This window comes from Globicephala melas, chromosome 11 (genome assembly GCF_963455315.2).
Source record: "Globicephala melas chromosome 11, mGloMel1.2, whole genome shotgun sequence".
Classification (NCBI taxonomy): domain Eukaryota; kingdom Metazoa; phylum Chordata; class Mammalia; order Artiodactyla; family Delphinidae; genus Globicephala; species Globicephala melas.
Window position 1 is genome coordinate 238,007 of NC_083324.2, and position 20,258 is coordinate 258,264.

Genomic DNA, 20,258 nt, shown 5'->3' on the forward strand with positions numbered 1-20,258 from the left:
CGCCAGAATCCTGGGGAGCCCGCCCTGCAGCCCGGGAGGGGGGGAAGGCGATCTGCGCGGCCCAACCGGCCATTTCCCCCGCCGGTCCCCCCAGCCCCGCCCCAGGGCCTGTCCCGCCCCCGAGACCCCGCCCAGAGTCCCGGTCCTCGCGGCCGGGCGGAGGGGGCCGGGGAGCGCGGCTCCGGGTTTGGGGGCGGGGACTCCGGGCCCGGGGGCGGGGACTCCGGGGCTGGGCGGGGACTCCGGGTTTTAGGGCGGGCTTTGGGAGAAGGCCGCAGTCCCGCCTCCTCCGTGGCCCCAGCGGCCTAGCTGCTCTTCCAGCCGAGTCGCTTCTCGCCGCCGCCCGGGGCTATCCGGTGAGTGCAGCTCTGCGCCCGATGAGCCCGGGGCGGGGTGCGCGGAGGGGCGGCCCGGGGCTCCGAGGGCCGGGAGCCGGGTACGCGGAGGGGCGGCCCGGGGCTCCGAGGGCCGGGAGCCGGGTGGAGCAGAACGTACGCGGAAGAGGAGGCAGGACTGGGGGAGCAGGGGGCGGTCCGCGCGGCCGGGGCCTGGAGAGCGGGATGGGGACACCCTCGGCCCGGAGCTCAGGTAGCTGTGGGGCCCGCGCCCACAGCACCCGGCGTCGGCGCCGACGCCCCGCTCGCCACCCCCACCAGTGACGGGAAAGCACCAGGTGGGTCCAGCGCGGCTGCCGTTAACGGCCTTCCAGGTGATTCTGGTGCGGGGGAGTTAACCGCTGAGGGTTTGTGCTGCGGGTGGCGACAGGCCACGAGTCCTGTGATGCGGATGCGTTAGTCCCGTGTCTTCAGCACCCTAAGGAGGCGCAGAAGTTTAACTTTTCCAAGGACACACGTATAGGAGGGGAGGAGCTGTGTGGGGGCGAGGCGCGTGTGGGGTGAGGCGCGTGTGGGGGGCGAGGCGCGTGTGGGGGGTGAGGCGCGTGTGGGGCGAGGCGCGTGTGGGGCGAGGCGCGCGTGGGGGGTGAGGCGCGTGTGGGGTGAGGCGCGTGTGGGGTGAGGCGCGTGTGGGGCTGAGGCGCGCGTGTGGGGTGAGGCGCGTGTGGGGTGAGGCGCGTGTGGGGTGAGGCGCGTGTGGGGGCTGAGGCGCGTGTGGGGTGAGGCGCGTGTGGGGGGTGAGGCGCGTGTGGGGTGAGGCGCGTGTGGGGTGAGGCGCGTGTGGGGCTGAGGCGCGCGTGTGGGGTGAGGCGCGTGTGGGGTGAGGCGCGTGTGGGGGGTGAGGCGCGTGTGGGGTGAGGCGCGTGTGGGGTGAGGCGCGTGTGGGGGCTGAGGCGCGTGTGGGGGCTGAGGCGCGTGTGGGGGCGAGGCGCGTGTGGGGCGAGGCGCGTGTGGTGAGGCGCGTGTGGGGTGAGGCGCGTGTGGGGGGTGAGGCGCGTGTGGGGGGTGAGGCGCGTGTGGGGGGTGAGGCGCGTGTGGGGGGTGAGGCGCGCGTGGGGTGAGGCGTGTGGGGGGTGAGGCGCGTGTGGGGGGTGAGGCGCGTGTGGGGGGTGAGGCGCGCGTGGGGTGAGGCGTGTGGGGGGTGAGGCGCGTGTGGGGCGAGGCGCGTGTGGGGGGTGAGCCGTGTGGGGTGAGGCGCGTGGGGTGAGGCGCGTGTGGGGGGTGAGGCGCGTGTGGGACGAGGCGCGTGTGGGTGAGGCGCGTGTGGGGCGAGGCGCGTGTGGGGGGTGAGGCGCGCGTGGGGTGAGGCGCGTGGGGGGTGAGGCGTGTGGGGGGTGAGGCGCGTGTGGGGGGTGAGGCGCGTGTGGGGGGTGAGGCGCGTGTGGGGCGAGACGCGTGTGGGGGCGAGGCGCGTGTGGGGCGAGGCGCGTGTGGTGAGGCGCGTGTGGGGTGAGGCACGCGTGGGGTGAGGCGCGTGTGGGGCTGAGGCGCGCGTGTGGTGAGGCGCGGGGGCTGGGTGGAGTGGGGGCTGGGCTTGGGGGTCCTGCTGGAGCCGGGCTGGTCACCGCCGGCCTGGCTCAGGCGCTTGCAGGGAGGGGCCGTTGGTGCTGAGCAGAGCGACGTGTGTCTGTGGTTGTGTCCTGAAGGGCGGGAGGGAGGTGGGCTGAGAGCCAGCGGGTGACTTGAGGTCAGGGAGCTTGTTTTTGAGGCACATCCTAGAGCAGGTTCCTTTCCCAGCAGACGACCCTGCAGAGGTCGAGGGGGGAAACTGAGTGAGGACACCTTGCAGGTGGCGTCCTTGAGCAGCTGAGCTGGGCCTGGGACAGGGGGCCGCCTCTCTGGCCCTGTCCGCCGTGGGTGGGGGCAGCGGGGCAGTACTGGCCGGGCCATCCTGGGGTCTGGTGAAGACTAAGGGGGTAAAGAATCGCCCCCCGAGTCATGGGAGTGGGGTCGTTACTTTTGAAGAGATGAGGGACACGGCCCTGAAGCCCTGGGCCCGTAACCCTGTTGTGCCCAGCGTCCTCCGTCCTGTGGGTTCCACGAGGAATGCGGAGTGGGGACCCGAGAGCCCGCCGGCGGCTTTGAGCACGGGCGCTGCTCCGTGGGGCAGGCCTGGAACCTCCTCCCCCTCCGCTACCGCCTCTGCGCCACGGCCCGACGGGGCGTCCTGGCTCAGATCCCCAGCATCGCCGAGAGTGTGGCAGGAGTTTAAAGGAAGGGGCCGGGCTTAGAGGTGGAGGGCCAGAAGCCCACGGCGGGGTGGAAGCGGGTTCCAGCCCCCATGAAGGACCAGGGCTTGGGTCCCCAGTGAGGGCAGCCCCTGCGGGTGGGCCGACCAGTGGGCGGCCCTGGGCTGCTTGGCAGGAGGTGCAGGGCAGGTGGGAATGAGTAACTCCCGGACTTAAGTGGTTTGCTGCCTCTTTGAGCCAAGCAGAGCTTGCCCCGGCCGCAGTTCTGCAGGCTGGAGATGAGGGGCTCCCCTTTGCCTCCGTTCATTGTGCCCAGCGCACCCCTCTTCTGCCCAGCACCTCCTCTGCTGCCCCTGGGGAGGGGCTGCGTGTTAAACAGGTAGCCACGTGCCCCTGCTCTTCCTGAAGCTAGAAATCCTCTGGGAAAAAAGTTTACCGGCAGCTGGGTGCAGTAAGCCCACCACCTCATTCCTCACCTGAAACTGGGGTCAGCTATCGAGGATGACGAGAAGGCATAAAGGCATCTCTACTGAAGAGAGAGGTGGAAAGGTGCATACATTTCATATTTAAAGACACCCCGGATCTAGAGCTGATTAAAAAACTACAGTATGAGTGTGAGAGTGTGTGTGTATGTGTACATCGTGTATATATATATGTGTACATTGTGTATATGTGTATGTGTACATTGGAAGGATATGCGTATGTGTACATTGGAAGGATATGCGTATGTGTACGTTGTGTATATATACGTGTACATGGTGTATATATATGTGTGTACATGGCGTATATATATGTGTATGTGTACACTGTGTGTGTACATTGGAATGATATGTGTATGTGTACACTGTGTATGTGTGTGTACATTCGAAGGATATGTGTATGTGTACACTGTGTATATATATGTGTATGTGTGCATTGGAAGGATATACACTAGACTTAGCATTAGTGATCTTGGAGCAGTAACGTTGAGGAATTAAACTTATTTATACCTTTTTGTATTGTGTAAATCTTATTTCTCATGAACACGTTACTTGTGTAATAAAAGCAATCAAGTTTTTATTTTGGAAAGGAAGGTAAGTTGGATGGTCCCTCAAGCGTAGAACAGGTGAATGGATTGTGGTATATTCATGCGGTTGCTTTCTAACAGTAACAATAACAGTAACAATAAAATGAAACAGATTCAGCAGTGTGGCTGAATCTCGGAAGTATAATGTCCAGTGAAAGAAACAAGACATGAAAAAAATAAATGGAGTGTGATCTTAGTGATCTAAATTGCAAAGTGAGCAGAACACTACTGTGGGATCCCCCCTTACCCATGGGGGATACGTCCCAAGACCCCCTGTGGATGCCTGAAACCACGGTTGTGCTGAACCCTGCATCTACTCTGCTTCTTCCTGTACATACATACCTGTGATGAAGTTTAATGTATAAATTAGGCACAGCATGACTACGCTTGTGCTTGGGGGCCGTTATTAAGTAAAATAAGGGTGACTTGAACACAAGTGCTGTAATACCATGGCGGTGGATCTGGTAACCTACAAAGCTGCTAAGTGAGTGACCAGCGGGTGGATATGCCAGACAAAGAGATGATTCACGTCCCCAGCAGAACAGAGCTGAACAGTGCGAGCTTTCGTCCCACTGCTTAGAACAGCACGCAATTTAGAACTTATTTCTGGAATTTTCCATTACTTTTGGACCATGGTTGACCTCAGGTAACAAGTCGTGGGTAAGAGAGGTGACTGTCAGGAATTCACTGCCGAGGGTGTGGGATCAATGCCTGGTCGGGGAATTAAGATCCCACAAGCCATGCGTGGTGCAGCCCCCGCCCCCACCCAAAAAAAAGAGTAAAGGGAGAGGACCATCTGTTGTTTAGCGCTGTAGTCATAGTTGGTAAAAGTGAAGGAGAAATAGAACAAGCTGAGGTGTGATCGTGTCTCGAGTTAGCACTATTCTGGCGGGGAGTGGTTATTTCAGAGAGTCTGCGGAGGCTGGGAGTGTTCTGTTTCTTGCCCTTATTCCACAAATGATTCATACTTTTTATTGAGATATAAATCACATACCCAAAATTCACCCTTTAAAACGTACAGTTCCGTAGAACAGAAAACCCATTGTTCATCGCTAGTGTATAGAAATAAAACTTAACTTTTTTGTGTCAATTTTGTATCCTACAACCTTGCTGTACTTGTTGATTAGCTGTAATAGTTGTGTGTGTGTGTGTGTATGTATGTGTCCTTTAGGATTTTCTATGTACAAGATCATGCCATCTCTAAATGGAGGTAGTTTTACTTCTTCCTTTCCAACCTGCATGCTTTATATTCCCTACTGAAGTCGTCTGACCTTGGACTTTATAAGAATATTTTTATTACTAATTCAGTCTCGTTATAGGTCTTTTAGTTAAAAAGAATTTTTTTTTCTTGAGTTAGTTTGGGCGTTGCTAGGAATTTGTCCATTTCATCTAGGTTTTCTAATTTGTTGGCATACAGTCGTTCATAGTATTCCCTCATAATTATTTTCAAATTTATAAGTTTGGAAGTAATGTCCCCTCTTAAGTATTTGAGTCTTTTCTCTTTTTTTCTTGGTCAGCTAAAGGTTTGTCAATTTTTTCAGTCTTTCCCGAGACCCAACCTTTGTATTTGTTGGTTTTCCCTATTGTTTTCCTATTCTTTGTTCCACTTATTATCACTCTAATCTTTATTACTTCCTACTTCCTACTATTTTTTCAGGGGGATGGTGGTGATTTTGCTCTTCTTCATTATTTTTCTTAAGGTGAAAGATTATTTATTTGAGCTCTTCTTTTTTAACATTGGTACTTACAGATATAAATTTCCCTCTAAACACTGTCTTCCCAGCATTCCGTACGTTCTGGTATGTTGCGTTTTTATTTCTCTCAAATAATTTTCTGATTTCTCTTGTGTGCTCTTCTCTGACCCATCAGTTACTTGAGCATGTGTTTCAATTTGCACATATTTGTAACTTCCCAAAGTTTCTTCTGTTATTTGTTTGTAATTTCATTCCATTGTGGTTGGAGAACATACTTCGTATGATTTCAGTCCTTTTAAATTTGAGACTTGTTTTCTCCCAGATGTGTGGTCCATTCTGGAGAATGTTGCGTGTGTACTTGATGAGAATATGTATTTTGCTGTTGCTGGGTTGGAGTGCTTTGTTTTCTGTGTCTCTTACGGTTCTTTCTGTTCCTTTATTCTCCATTACTGCCTTCTTTCGTACTAGATCTCATGTATTTTCTAGTGTGCCCTAACCTTTATCATTGTATTTCTATATATGAGATATTTATAAGATATATATATATAATATAGTTATTTTTAACTCAGTAGCAACTTAATTTACCAGTATATACAAACTTTGTTCGTATATAGCTCTACGCCCACCCTTTTGTGGCCTTACTGTCATACAAGTTGCGTCCTTCTACATTGTGTGCCCATCAACACTGATTTATAACTACTGCATTATGCAATTGTCTTTAAATCAGATACAAGAAAAGAGTTACTAACAAAAAAATAACGCTTACACTATTTTGTAAAATATGCCTATTAGTTACCCTTGCTATAATGCTCTTTATTTCTTCATGTGGACAAACAGCTGTCTGGGTCCTTTCATTTTAGCCTCAAAGTCTCCCTTTGGTATTTCCCCTAGGGCCGATGTGCTAGTGACAAATTCTCTCTTTTCGTTTATCGGGAAATCAATTTCACCTTCATTTTTGAAGGATAATTTCGCTGCCCATAGAACTCTTCCAGCGCTTTCAACATGTTACGGCTTCTTGATTTCTTCTGGCTCCATGATGTCTGATGAGAAAGAGCCGTTAATCTTACCGAGGATGCCTGTACAGGATGGGTCATGCTTTCCTTCTTTAGACATGGCTCCTTAAGTTCTTTGAACATATTTTATTTATTTATTTTTATTTATTTTAAAAAGACACATTTATTCAGCGGCATGATCAGACTATTACACTTAGCAATCAACAGCATGGGTTCAAAAAAAAAAATCTACATTAAAACCCTTTGTTGGAATGCTTTACACTTTCCACGGAACAGAAACTAAAATAACCTGTTATACAATTAGTCACAAATACAGTCCTCGAGTTTTTTTGCCCATACACATGAGTATTGTCTAAAACACATCTTCTTTGTAGCAGCGAGGCCCTGCCACCACTGTGCTTGGCTGAGCTCACACATCTGTTGTAGCCTGGAGCTTCCCCGTCACTCCTCTGGCTCTCCTCTCCTGCTAAGCTTTGTTTCCTGGCAGTAATCAAAACCTTCTGCCACTGCCATAGCTCCTGCTGCTGCTGGAACCACCACAGCCACCTTGGTTTCGGGGTTTGGCAAACTATTGGCCTCCACCACCCTAGGGGCCAGAACTTCTGCCTCCAAAGTTTCCTCCTTTCATGGGTCCAAAATTTTAAGATTGATTGTTGTAACTGCCAAAATCATTGTAGCTTCCACCACCTCCAAAATTGCTTCCATCATTACCAAATCCGTTATAGACATGCCCACTGCCACCATATCCACCACCACTGTGGCTGCCACCAAAGCCACCTAGACCACTGAAGTCTCCTCCACGACCAAAGTTGTCATTCCCACCAAAACCACCTCCACGACCACCACCAAAGTTTCCAGAACCACTTCGACCTCTTTGGCTGGATGAGGCACTAGCCATCTCTTGCTTAGATAGGGCTTTCCTTCCTTCACAGTTGTGGCCATTCACAGTGTGGTATTTCTGAATGACAGTCTTGTCTACAGAGTCATGGTCATCAAAGGTTACGAAAGCAAAGCCTCTCTTTTTGCCATTGCCTTGATCAGTCATGATTTCAATCACTTCACTTTTCCCCTACTGTTCAAAATAATCCCTTAGGTGATGTTCATCAGTGTCTTCTTTAATGCCACCAACAAAAACCTTTGTCACAGTTAAGTGGGCACCAGGTCTTTGAGAATCTTCTCTTGAGACGGCCCTCTTTGGTTCCACAACTCTTCCATCCACCTCGTGTGGCCTTGCACTCATGGCCGCACCCACCTCCTCCACAGTGGCGTATGTGAGAAACCCGAAGCCTCTGGAGCGCTTGGTGTTTGGATCCCTCATTACCACACAGTCTGTGAGCGCTCCCCGCTGCTCAAGATGGCTCCTCAGACTCTCATCGGTTATTTCAAAGCTCAAACCTCCGATGAAGAGCTTCCGCAGCTGTTAGGGCTCTTTGGGTGACTCTGACTGAGACATGACGGCAGGGGAGGGGGGAGGAGACGTCAACGATGCCTACTCGGCGGCGTCCACGAGCAGAAAGGCTGAACGTATTTTAAATAGCTGATTTAAAGCTTTTGTCTAGTTAGTCTGGACATTTAAAATAAAATAATGTGGCACCTCTGGAAATCAGATTCTCCCCTCTTCTTCTCAGGGTCGTTTGTTATTGCTGCTTACTGTAGGTGTTGTTTGTTTCATGACTTGTCCGAACTAATTCTTTAGTCTGTTTTCTCTATTCTATGTGGCACTGAAGGCTCTGCTTAGTGATTGATGGAGAATTCCTTGAACGCCAGGCCTGGTGCCGACGGGTCTCCCAGTCCTTGCCAAAGGGGCCCTGTGTGCATGTCAGGGCATCCCTTCAACCCTCACTCAGGCAGTTGGTAGCCCTACCTTAGCCTTCACTTCCTGCTTGTACTGAGCCTCCAGATGAGTCAGAGGTGAGAGCTTGGGTCTCCTCGGGTATTTCCTGAGCAGCCCAATGCCAGTGGCCTTCTAGTGTCCTGCGATTGTATGGAACCTTTTCAAAACCCAAGTAGGCATCTCATTCCACAGCTTTTCCTTTTAGGCTTTTTGGCTAGTGTGTTGTTAACCCCAACTATTATCTACTGCCTCAGGCAGCCAAAAAGGGAAAAGGCTTTTTATACGAAGCAAACCACAAGTCAGGTGACATACAGAGTCTGCAGCTGGCGTCTTCTGGTGAGCTACCTGATGTCCAATAGTGACAGTTCTTTGGGAACGAGGCTTTGAGAAAGCTCTGGCCCATTCTCATCTTTCCAGGCAGTTGGTGTTTAAGGCTGCTGCAGAGCTGGAGAGCAGGAGGTGGGACTAAGGCAAGTTCAAACATTACAGACGTTGTGGGCATCATTCTGTGGCTGTTTATGCTGAGATTCAGCATTTTTTCTTGAAGAAATACGTTGCTGCAAGCCTTTGATTAATATCCATAGTTGTGAAAAAGAAGATTCTGACAGTTTTAGTTTTCTTGTTGCTTTTATGGAGGAAAGAATTTTCAGAAGTCCTAATACCTCCAGTTTTGCTGACTCCAGTTCATATATATTTAATGTTCACTTCTGTATGTACTCTCTCCCCAAACATGTGCGTATTAAATTAAAAACTGTTGTAAATCCGGGTTGCAGGAGGCCATGTGGAGCAGGCTCCAAGGGAAGGGCTGTGGATTAGACAGAACGATGCAGCCTCTGCTGGACAGAAGGGTGTGAAAACCTACAGGCTGTCAGCCCCATGGGGGTCAGGAACTCTGCCCTACAACCCCTGTTGCTTTATGTCTCCCAGATTAAGGCTGCCAGGGGCTCAGCTGTACTCAGATGGACGGGACGGAGACCCGACAGCGGAGGCCAGAGGAGCTGGGCCTGCTGCACGGCCTCAGCACAGGAAGACTCCCTGAAGCCTCGGAAGATGGACTGCTGAGTGTCCCTGAGAGCCAAAGGGTGGCCCCTAAACCCCTGGGGCCTGAGCTCAGCAGGGAGACCACCTTGTCCATTGGCCTCCAGGTGACAGTGCCCTTCCTGTTTGCAGGCCTGGGACTGTCTGGGGCAGGCATCCTTTTGAACTATTTCCAGGTAAGAGGGGACTAAATGGGGATGGTGGGGGTGGGGTACTGTCTAGTGTCAGCCTAGGGAGTAGGCAGGTACACATTGTGTCCAGCTTGGGGGCAAGGGGCAGGACCTTCTCAACTACCATTTTTCTAAAATTTGGGCAAGATTCTTTTAGTTACTGACGTCAGAGACTAACTTTAACCCAGGTTAAGCTTTAAGAGACAATTATTAGCTCATATAATTGAAATATCTGAGGGGCTGGATTTCAGGCCTGGCACAATCCAGGTACTTAAATGGTATCAGGTTACTGGCTCTTTATCTGTCAGCTCCGTTTCATTTTCACGCAAGATTCTGTATTTAGAGGGGAGCGTGGCCCTTGGCAGTCAATCCTTTGTAAGTGTGCTCTTAAAAAAAAAAAAAAAAAAGCTTTCCGCGTCCCTCACTGTGGGCGTCGGGACAGAGCGGCGCAGTCTGCTCAGAGGGTTCTAGGCCAGCTGCTTCATCACGGACCCCACCGCCGCCGACCCCACTCCTCATTGAAGAGGAGATGGAGGGCCAGAACAGCGCCATTGCCGCCCACGTGTGCAGGTCCTGCATTTGTTTCGACTGCAAGAGGCAGAGTGACCCCAACTTCAGGAACAGGCTGCGAGAACAAAGAAAGAAACAGAAGCTTGCCAAGGAGAGAGCTGCACTTTCCAAGCTACCTGACCTTAAAGATGCTGAAGCCATTCAGGAATTCTTCCTCAAAGAAATACAGCTTAGTAAAGAGTTACTAGCTCAAGGTGAATGTGAGAAGGGTGTGGACCATCTGACAAACGCAATTGCTGTGTGTGGACATCCACAGCGGTTACTGCAAGTGTTGCAGCAAACTCTTCCGCCACCAGTGTTCCAGAGGCTTCTGACTAAGCTCCCAACAACTAGAGAATTGTTAAGTGCTCAGAGCTTGGCCGAAGATGATGTGGAATGAGAAACAAATGTCAGCATAATCATCTCAATTAAAAAACATTTTTAAAATCTTTTTTAAAAAAAAAGAAGAGGAGAGAGACTTCTTGGTCAATACCCACATCAGTCTCCAAAAATTGACCCTGCTGTCGAGTGTCCACTCCTGTTCCAGTTAGTGCTTCCTGAGGGGTGACATTCTCTGCCCGGCAGCTTGACTTCTCTTGTCGTCCCTATGAGGGGAGGCAGGCCCCTTGATTTACACCCTAACAGAGCCCCATAGCGTGAGGAACTGGGAGTAACCCATCAGACAACAAAGCTACCAGTGTACCATCCCTTTCTTTTTTTTTTTTTGCGGTACGCGGGCCTCTCACTGTCGTGGCCTCTCCCGTTGCGGAGCACAGGCTCCAGACGCGCAGGCTCAGCGGCCATGGCTCATGGGCCCAGCCGCTCCGCGGCATGTGGGATCTTCCCGGACCGGGGCACGAACCCGTGTCCCCTGCATCAGCAGGCGGACTCTCAACCACTGCGCCACTAGGGAAGCCCACCCTCCCTTTCTTGTTCTTTGAGTATCAAAAGCCCCATTCCTTCATCAGCATGATCGGCAGAAGTCCTCCCTGGAAGAGCATGGTACCTGAGAATACTTGAAGCCATTAGTGGCCAGGTCGTCGCTGTTGGTTGGCAAGGAGCTGAGAACACAGACTGTCTGGAATGGTGAGCCGGGAGGAGCGGCAGCCTCTGCCCCTCTTGCTGTGGGCACTCCGTGCCCAGGGAACTTAGGCCTGCCCCTCACTGATTTGGAACCAGTCAGGGTTTGAGTCCCAGTCTGCCACTCAGCTGTAAGGCTGGTGCTTTAAAATTTTTAAGACCAGCACTTAAAAATCAAGAGATGTCACATAAAAATTCAAGTTCCTGTTTTCCCTTGAAAATCTGGCAACTCTTCCAACATTGGACCCACATTCCCTCACAGCCACAGTTAGTGGTCACTGCCGTCTCGGTGTCCACGGTCCCCACCGTCCCTCGGTCTGCACCCACTTCACTCCACTACCTGCCTGCCCCTCCCCTGCCACCTGGGGTCCTCAGTGACCCTTCCAGCCCATGCAGTCCAGTTCCTCGTAGCGTCACAGCACTGGTGACAGCCAGCTGCCCTTCCAGGTTCCTCCCAGACCTGCTCAGACCCCAGCATGGCTATGTGTCACGCCAGAGTCCCTGCCCTGGTGTGACCCAGCCCCAGGCCCCCGTTTGGTCTCTGTGATCCCCAGACGCCTCAGCCCTCTCCTTCCTCCAGTGACCTGGTGCCCTGCAGCCCCATATCCTCCTTTACCCGGTGGTGAGTCACACCGCTGCAGCCTCCAGAGCACCTGGCTTCCGCGTGCCAGAAGTTCACATGCCGCAGACCTCCGCCAAGAATTCCCTCTTCCACCTGAAGGCCGCCAGCCTCCTCGCCACCCTCCTGACTGTCTCCCTGAAGTCTGTTCTCTGTGCCGCGATTTTCAAAAAGCCTGTTTCATGGTGTGTTCGGTATAACACCACTGAGCATGTATCCCCTGCACACGCACATGTGCTCACTGCTACATACGGACACGCGTGTGTAGGTCACGTACACGTGCGTATTTATACACACATTGATACACATACATACTTGTCTGTAAATATACAGACACGTGAGTCCCCTGCACACGCTGGTTTATAGGTTGCGCTTCGAGCGGCAGGTAACAGAACACCGTGTGGCTTGGAGCCCAGACTCCAGAGCAGAACCAGCTGGGTTTGCGTCTGACCTTTGTCACTGGCACAGGCTGCCCTGTGTTCCCGGTTTTCTCCTCTTAAACCAGAGCTGAGGGAGAACTGCCCAGGTCGGGCTCCCGGGAGGGCTGTGACATGCGGTGCCGGGGCCTTGGACTTGGGCCTCGCCCACGAGGGTTTGTGGCCGAGTTTGTGGCCGACGTTCTTATTCTCGTCGATACTCCATCACAGGTAGTTCTGTGCTGATGTTTAAGAACTTACACAAAAGCTGCAACTCAGATAAGAATTAGAGATACCTGTTCTAGTGTTTCTTTCCCATGCCTGGGGGCAGGGCCCGGCCAAGCAGCCCCACGATGCAGCTCTCCCCAAGTTTTAAATCTCTGTGCACTTGCCTACTGCCTCTGGGATAAACCCAACCTCCTAAAATGCATCTGAACATCCTGAGCTCACCTGGCTGTATCAGGATGGTTGCAGCCACAGGTACCAGAAAACCCAACTTACAGTGGGGTAAGTAGGAAGAAAATATGTCATCTCCCAAAACGAGGTTTCCAGGATAGGGCGATTCTGGGGTTGGAAAGTGGTGTCACCACCAGCCAACGATGTTTCCGAGGACCCGGCATCTTCCCAAATCCTGCTAGTCAGCCTCCACAGGTCAGCTTTGTCCTAGAGGCGTGTCGTGTCCAGAGGGAGAAAAGCAGACCGTGTTCTGGTTCCTCCTTAAGTGCAAGGAAACTTACCTGGGGACTAACTCCCCAGCCTCTCCCCGGCCAGATGGGAGGCACATCCCACGTGAAAGCCACATGTAGGCAGAGGGAATGGAACAGCGTGATCAGCTGGCTTAAGTCATGGTCCGAGGGGTGGGTTCTGCTGCTCCGCGGCCTCACCTGGGCCTCCTCGTCCCCCTCCTGTGTCCCTCGGAGCCTTTCCTGGGACGCTGCCCCCAACATCACTTCCTGGGGCGTTGCCTCTACCTCCTCGGTTGAATGAGACTCCATGAGCCCAGAGGCTGCACTTTTTTTTTAATACATTTGTTTTTCTGGAAAAGTAAAGCATTCACGTGCCCGCAAGGTCAGCATGTGCACAGGGACAGGACGTGCTCCTTGCCTGTCCCCAGGCTCTCGCTTCTCCAGGGCAGCCAGGACCTGCACCTTCTCGTCTGCCTCTGCATTCCTCTCACCCTTTTACGCATGTGATGGCACATACAAACTGTTGTGTGTTTTGCTTTTTTCACTTTACAGTGTATCTCAGAGGCTATTCTTTGTAAATATGTTAAGAGCTTCCTTTTTTAAAGATTTATTTCTTTCTTTTTATTTTATTTACTTTTGGCTGTGTTGGGTCTTAGTTGCAGCACACGGGCTTCTGTCTAGTTGTGGCGTGTGGGTTTTCTCTAGTTGTGGCACGCGGGCTCCAGAGGGCGTGGGCTCTCTAGTTGAGGCTCACAAGCTCTGCGGCATGTGGGCTCTTAGTTCCCTGACCAGGGATGGAACCTGCGTCCCCTGCAATGGAAAGTGGATTCTGGACCACCAGGGAAGTACCAAGAGCTTCCTTTTTTTTTAAATGGTCGTTCAGTATCCCATCAGGCAGACACACCAGAGTTTATTCACCTTTTTTCCTCTGATGTTTAAGTTTCACAACTATGTTAGTTTGCTCGGGCTCCTGTAACATAGTACCACAGGTGGGGTGCTTTAAACAACAGACATTTATTCTCCTGTCCAGGAGGCTGGATGTCTGAGATCCAGGCATCAGCAGGGCCTCTCTCCTTGGCGTGTAGACGGCCGTCTCCTCCCCGTGTCCTCACGTGGTCGTTCCTCTGTCTGTCTGAGTCTCCTCTGACTATTAAGGGCCTATTGGATATGGGCCACCCCCCCCCCCACTTCCAGCTTCCTGTCTCCAAATACAGTCCCATTCTGAGATGCTGGGGATTGGGGAGGGGCACACAAGTCAGCCCTTAACAACTTAGAGCAGCACTGCTGACAGTGCCACGTTCTTTACACGTCTGGGTGAAGGAGTGGGATGGATTGCTGCAGGTAGAGCTGCTGTCAAAGGGCATAGGCGTCCGTAACCATGATAGATGTGGGGCTGCTCCCACCTCCCTTAACGGTGTTATCTTCAGCCTCTGTGATCTTTCACCACCTGGCAATGGATCATACACTGTATGCTGTGGTCTCTGCTCCAGGGAGTTAGCTGTTCCGGGGCTCAGAGCTTAAGCAGCCTCTGTGCCCCATGGCTGCTGTGGGACAGCAGTCAGCAGAGCTGGGTTTCCGCTTCAGGTGTCGTGATGCTGCAGCCGAGGGGTCAGCGTGCTGAGGCCTTCATCCCTTCCCCTTGGGCATGTCCAGCATGGCAGCTTCATCCAGGTGTGGGGTCGGAGAAGGAGACCATCTGCTAGCAAGGTGGGTCCCAGGAGCAGCATCTTTGCCGGCTGCTGGACGCGTCAAGTCCCTGAGGTCAGCTCACCCTGGGGGTCGTGATTCAGAGGCCGGGATCCCCGGAGGCCGTCACTGGGACCGCCAGCGGTGTTCACCGTAGTGGGATTTGCATTTCTCATCAGGAGTGAGTGAGGTTGAGTATCTTTGGATATGTCCTTTGTCCGTATTTCTGAGGAGTGGTTTTTGCTTTTGTATTGATACTTCGGGGCTCTTTACATTTTAAGGAAATTGGCCTTTCCATTGTGATACGGATTGTAAATATGCTTCCCATTTATCTTTTGACGTTGGTTTTGGTGGTTTTTTGCTGTGCGTGTACTTTTTTCTGTAGTTAGATTAACACACTGTCTTTCGAGGCTCCGAGCCTGCGTCCTCCTCAGCGACAGCGGCTGCCCCTCATGCAGCTGCCCTGCCCCCCAGGCCCCTGCAGGCCACACAGGCCACAGGTCAGAGGGCGCCTCTCAGGCAGGAGGAAGCCCCACTGTGTCGTGCGTCTGCGCTCTGCATTGCGTGCAGTGAGAGTTCAGGCTGGCCGTCCGCGGACACTGAGCTGGTCTGCAGAGGGGTCAGAAGCCCCGGGCCCCGAGTGTGGGTGGGCGTAAGGGGAGGGAGGGTGGATCCTGCAGGGGTTACGCCTTAGCAAAGACGCAGGGTGGCTTGAGAGGCTGGGAGGGCAAGCGGGCGGCTAGAGGGCAGAGGCGAGGGGTGAGAGCTGAGGGAAGAAGCTGAGGCTGGACTGGGTGACACATGGGTGAGGTCAGCCTGTCCATCACCTCCTGCCCCAGGGTTGGGGGGCAGCTGAGCACACAGCACTGGCCGTGTTGAGCACTCACGTGCGCTCACAGCCAGGGAGGGCCTTCAGGGCGGCGCTGGGCGTAGGGTGAGCCGGCTGGGGTGGGCGCCCAAGCCTGCTGCCCGCTGCCCCCTGGATATGAAGGGCTGCTTACCCTCAGGCATGGAGTGGAGGCCACTCGGGGCCTCTGCTCCCCCCATGCCACAGCCACGCACGGCCTTGCACCCCATTGAACCTGGACGCCCTGATACCAGCCTAGACCCGGTGCTGACCGGGACCTCCAGGGAGTGGGCTCTTGACGGGACGCAGAACTTACAGGGACCCCTTGGTGGCCAGTAGAGGCGATTGAGGGGCCGGTGTGGGTGTGCCTCCCCCCGGGGCGAGTCCATGTTCGCGGGTACCTGCGGCAGTGCTGACGCCAGGGGCTCCTCTTGCTGCCTTGGAACTGAACCGGAGCTGCGGGAGGGCCGCTCGGCCCAGCGCCGGCCTCGGGCGAGGGGGATTGGGGGGTGGCTGTCCCCCTGAGAAGTGGAAGGACGAGGGTCCCGGCAGGCCTGTGGCCTTAGTGCAGGCAGACACATCTGTCGCCCTGTGTGTTTGGAGTGTCCGGAAGGCGGGGTTCCCAGAGTTCCCTCCCTAAACGAGACGGCCCTTAGGCCGTGGCCCAGGCGTCTAAAAGGCACAGAGCCGGGCGGCCGGTGCTGAGGCGCTGCCTGGAGGTGAGGCACCTGTGCTGACCGCTGGGTGGCTCGGGTCCTGCACCAGGGACATCCGGTCAGGACGGGAGGGTGGTGACCTCCACCGAGCACCACCGTGACACCCACGAAGTGCACAGACCCCACTGGGCCCACCCAGTTGATCTCGGGGGCTCCCAGGAGCCCAGGTTTGGGGGTCACCCCCTGTGGTCTGTGGCATCTGAGTCAGGACAGGGAGGCCGCCCTCTGTGGGTGGAATGTACCAGAGGCCCAGGGTTGGCTCCCCGCCCCGTATTGAGGCTGCCCTCCTTGGTCGCTGTGCCTCCCAAGGCCCACGGGCAGCCGGGCTGCGAGGGTCCCAGCAGGTCTGCGAGGGCCCCCTTCCCAGGAGAGCAGGGTGTGTACCTGCGTCGTGGCTCAGCTGGTGGACGGCGCAGTCCGGGGGAAGTTTCTGGCGTCAGCTTAAAGCTCTCAGTGGTCCAGGGACCCCGGAGGCTCTTGAGGGTTCTGTTCAGTGGAGGTGTCTCTGGGGCCCGATGGGGGTGCCTGCCGGCTCTAATGGAGCCTCTTGTCGGAGGGGCCCCTTCAAGGCAGGCTGCTCGGCAAGTGTGGCCTACATGGGCAGGAGTGAACTTTGCACGTGAAGACGGTCACCTCCAGAATCCACAAAGCCCGCACAGGTGCTGGGCTGTGTTCGCACGTCAGGATGAGCTGCTCCCGGTGAGCAGAGGGTCTTAGGGGTCTGAGCAAGGGGAGGCTCGCTCTGCGAGGGCGGTGGCAGCCCATCCTCTTTGGGGGGGCTCCTCTGTGAGTGTTCGGGTGTCTCAGGGAAGGTGTCCCATGAGTCTGTAGAGGGGCGGCCATCGTGTAGCACCAGCCCCGCGGAAGGTGCAGCAAAGGCCCGACCTGCAGAGAGCCTGCGGCTGCAGGTCCGCCTGGGAGAAGCGAAGGTCAACACGCCGAGGGAGCTGAAGTGGGTGCTGAGCGGAGCGTGCTAGCCAGATCCGCAGGGCACAGCGTTCACCGGCTGCTGCCTGGGTGCGGTCAGTGTCCCGACAAGACTAGATGTTGGGTGTGGGGCCCACAGCACGGGACCCCAGCTTTACGGCTGCGGTCACCACTGCGAGGCAGTTTGTCTCTGCCAGGTTTAAGAACGGAGCTGGGCGGTCCAGTGGAGAGCAGCAGGTACCCCCTTCACTCAGTAGGCCTCGCGAGACCAGGTTCAACCCCGAGGGCCAGTTTCAACGTGGTGGCCTGCGTTGGGCTGCATTAACAGTTTTAACCGGGGAGGGGGGTGCCACGGGGTCCCCGTACGTCAGCCAATTTGTAAGTCAGGCTGGCAGCAGGGGTGCCTGATTCGGTCCGTTCACAGTCGTTCCGGCCTCGGGGAGGTGGTGACCCCGGGGCGGCTCGCACACAAGCCAGCCGGCGGGGCTCCGTCCCTGGCGGCCTTCACCGTGTCGGGAGCTGTTCAGTCAGCGGAAAGCAGCTGGTCAGGCTGCCGGGCGTGCGCGGTCAGGGGCGGGCCGTCCTGTTTGTGACGCCAGCTGCAGTGACGGCCTTCTCTTGAGGGACCTGCATCTGGACAGGTGAGGTCAGAGTTCATCAGCCCCACACACCAGGCCCGGGGGAGGATGTGCCTCCCACGTGGGGCCCTCAGGGCTGCGCTCAGGAGCGCCAGCTGCCAGAGGCTGTGCTGGCGGGCGTTGTAGGAACACGTACCGGTTCCCGTGGGGCTGTGACTGACTTGTTTGCGTTCCGCGGGCTCCTCGGGGGTCGGGGCGGCGGCAGTGGGGCTGCCCCAGGCCCTGCTGGCTTTACCAGGTGTCCAGGCAGCACATCATAGGAATAATGTGGGCCCTACACGGCTCAACTCGTGGAAGGCTGATGGGTCTCTTTCTGTCTGCTTCTACAGTGCTGCTTGTTTGTTTGTCCACACAGCACACACAGCGCTGTGCCGGACGCCGCGGTGGACGGGGTGCCGGGCCTGCTCTTGGCCGTCACAGCCGAGCACGGAGCGACAGGGGCATGAGTCGGGGTTAGGCAGCGGCAAGGGCTACGGGGAAACGAAGGGGCAGAGCTGGGTGACGGCTGGAGCAGCCTTGAGGGGGATGCCGGGAAGGCGTCCCTGGGGAGGGGGCTCTGGGCTGAGGCCTGTGTGGCGAGGGGGCTGGCCGGCCGGGGCAGGGGCACTCGGTCCCACATGGTCACCGGCAGGTGCGTTCTGCCAGCCGAGTTGGAAGCAAAAATGAAGACGACCTTTCCTGTTGCTGAGAACGTAACTGCCTTGGTCTCTGGGACCTCAACAGGATGGGGGGATTCAGGCCTTTAAGAGTGACCGTTTCACTCAGAACCAGCCCAGGCTCAAGGTGACCCGCGAGAGGGCGGGAGGCCGTTGGGAAGGTGTGCTCCTGGGAAACAAGCTGTTCCCACCCAGGACCCCGAGCCGGACCTGAGGCCCGGCCGTGCGCCCGCCCTCTGCGGCCCTTCCTAACTGTCCCGCAAGTTGAGGGGTTGGGGAGGTTCCGATGCCGCAGCTCTCGGTGCGCTTCCGGAGCGCCTGGTGGTTCTGAGCAGCGTGAGCTGAGACCCTTTTGGTGGGGCGGCGGGAGGAGGGCACCCAGAGCCCTCTGGCACCTGACCCAGATTCCTCCCGAGGCCCAGCACAGCCCCTGAATGCAGCTCAGGCCCTTGGAGACTTTGCACTGTGCTGCTGAGCTCCTGTGAAAGTCACATTCCCGATCTCGACTGTGAGCCAGTGAGCTGTGTTGACATATTCTGTTCTCAGCTTGCATATGGGAAAGTACTCTTCCACACGTGATGGCATCTTTTATTTGTTTTTGGTGACAGTTTATTTTTTGATGGTTATAAAAGCAAATAATCACAATAGATATATAGAAAGTTATGAAATAAAGGTCACTTAGGATCCCACCACCAAAGTACCCACTTTTAGCATTTTGGTATATAACCTACTAAACTGTTCACTGCTTGTGTGTGTGTGTGTGTACTTATTTCTCATTATTTTTTAAACAAAAATGAAAAACAGGGGCTTCCCTGGTGGCGCAGCGGTTGAGAGTCCTCCTGCCGATGCAGGGGACACGGGTTCGTGCCCCGGTCCGGGAGGATCCCATGTGCCGCGGAGCGGCTGGGCCCGTGAGCCATGGCCTCTGAGCCTGCGCGTCCGGAGCCTGTGCTCCACAATGGGAGAGGCCACAACAGTGAGACGCCCGCGTACCACAAAAAAAAAAAAAAAATGAGAAACATTTTTGTAATGCTTTATAACCTGCTTAATTAGGGATCTTTCCCATATGTAATCATGCAAGTGGTTGTCTATTTCCACATCTTCTGTCCTGATGAGAGTGGTTCAGGGACCCACTGTGTATGATTTTATGTTGTATTATGACATTCGATCGCATTTAAAACTATAAAGAGATCACAGGAGGTGCTGAAGCCAGGAGAAGAAGGAAATTGCTAGTTGGGGGGCCTGTCCAGATGTGGGCCTGGGGACTGGGGCAGCCAGTGTCCAGAGTGGGCCCGCTGAGAGGGGTCTGTCTTAAACGAGCTAGCAGCCTTAGACGCATCAACTTCTGCCACACTTTCCTTAGAAATGTGCTGTTTCTCTTAGCCTCCTGCTGGTTCAGACTCCTGTGTGAACAAACGGACCCTCATCTCAGAGGCGGGCAGCAGCGGGGGCAGTGGGCACTGGAGTCGGGGATCGAGGTCCTGGCCCCGCCTGTGAGCCTGACTCGGGGGTGGTCATGGGCAAACCCTCGCGGGGCCGTCAGCTTCTCATTTGCAAAACCGGGACCTTTGCTTCCTGGTGCATGGCTCGGGGGTGCCTTGAGAGTCTGGTGATGGACGGAATGTGACGTGTGCGCACGTGAAAGGGCACGGGTGGTCAGCTGTGGCCTGAAAGCTCAGGGAGAGTCTGGGCTGCGCAGGGAGCTTAGGAGTTGCTGCATTATCTGAGAAGGTCCCCTTTGCTCCTGCTGTGCAGCAAACCGCGCCTGACTCTGGCTGGTGGGAAGCCGGCTGTCAGTTTGATCTCAGATCTTTCGTTTGGACGCCACTCAGCGAGCAGCTGGTGGGACACACAGTCCAGGACCATCCCCTCCTGTGACAGGACGGCTGCTGCTGGCTGCCCACGGGGCCGCAGCCAGAACACACCCGAGCTTCTCCTCTGCGGGGTGGCGGGGTCCCGAGCGCCAGCATCTCCAGAGGTGGCCAGTGGAAGCCGTCAGGACCCCAGGATCGGGGCCCAGAACTGGACAGGGGCAGCGT

The 20,258-nt window shown here is 55.2% G+C and overlaps 1 protein-coding gene and 2 pseudogenes across 8 annotated transcripts in view; 2 read left to right on the forward strand and 1 right to left on the reverse strand.

Moving 5' to 3' along the window:
- The first annotated feature begins 218 nt into the window (after window positions 1-218).
- The window catches only part of SLC41A3 (solute carrier family 41 member 3), an 80,507-nt gene continuing 60,467 nt past the window's right edge, over window positions 219-20,258 (forward strand). For 7 of the 8 annotated variants that reach the window (XR_011377801.1, XR_011377798.1, XR_011377800.1 and 4 more), the window contains exons 1-2: window positions 219-356; window positions 9,119-9,405. Coding sequence is in view for 4 of the 8 variants with exons in the window: in XM_070046576.1 (XP_069902677.1) it covers window positions 9,151-9,405 (255 nt within the window). In the remaining 4 variants the exon portion in view is untranslated. Of the gene's footprint in view, window positions 357-502; window positions 674-9,118; window positions 9,406-20,258 lie in introns of those variants that run through there. The other variant, XM_030850737.2, reaches the window with a different exon arrangement.
- Window positions 6,848-7,810, reverse strand: LOC115849465 (heterogeneous nuclear ribonucleoprotein A1-like; annotated as a pseudogene).
- On the forward strand, window positions 9,675-10,348 carry LOC115849466 (mitochondrial import receptor subunit TOM20 homolog; annotated as a pseudogene).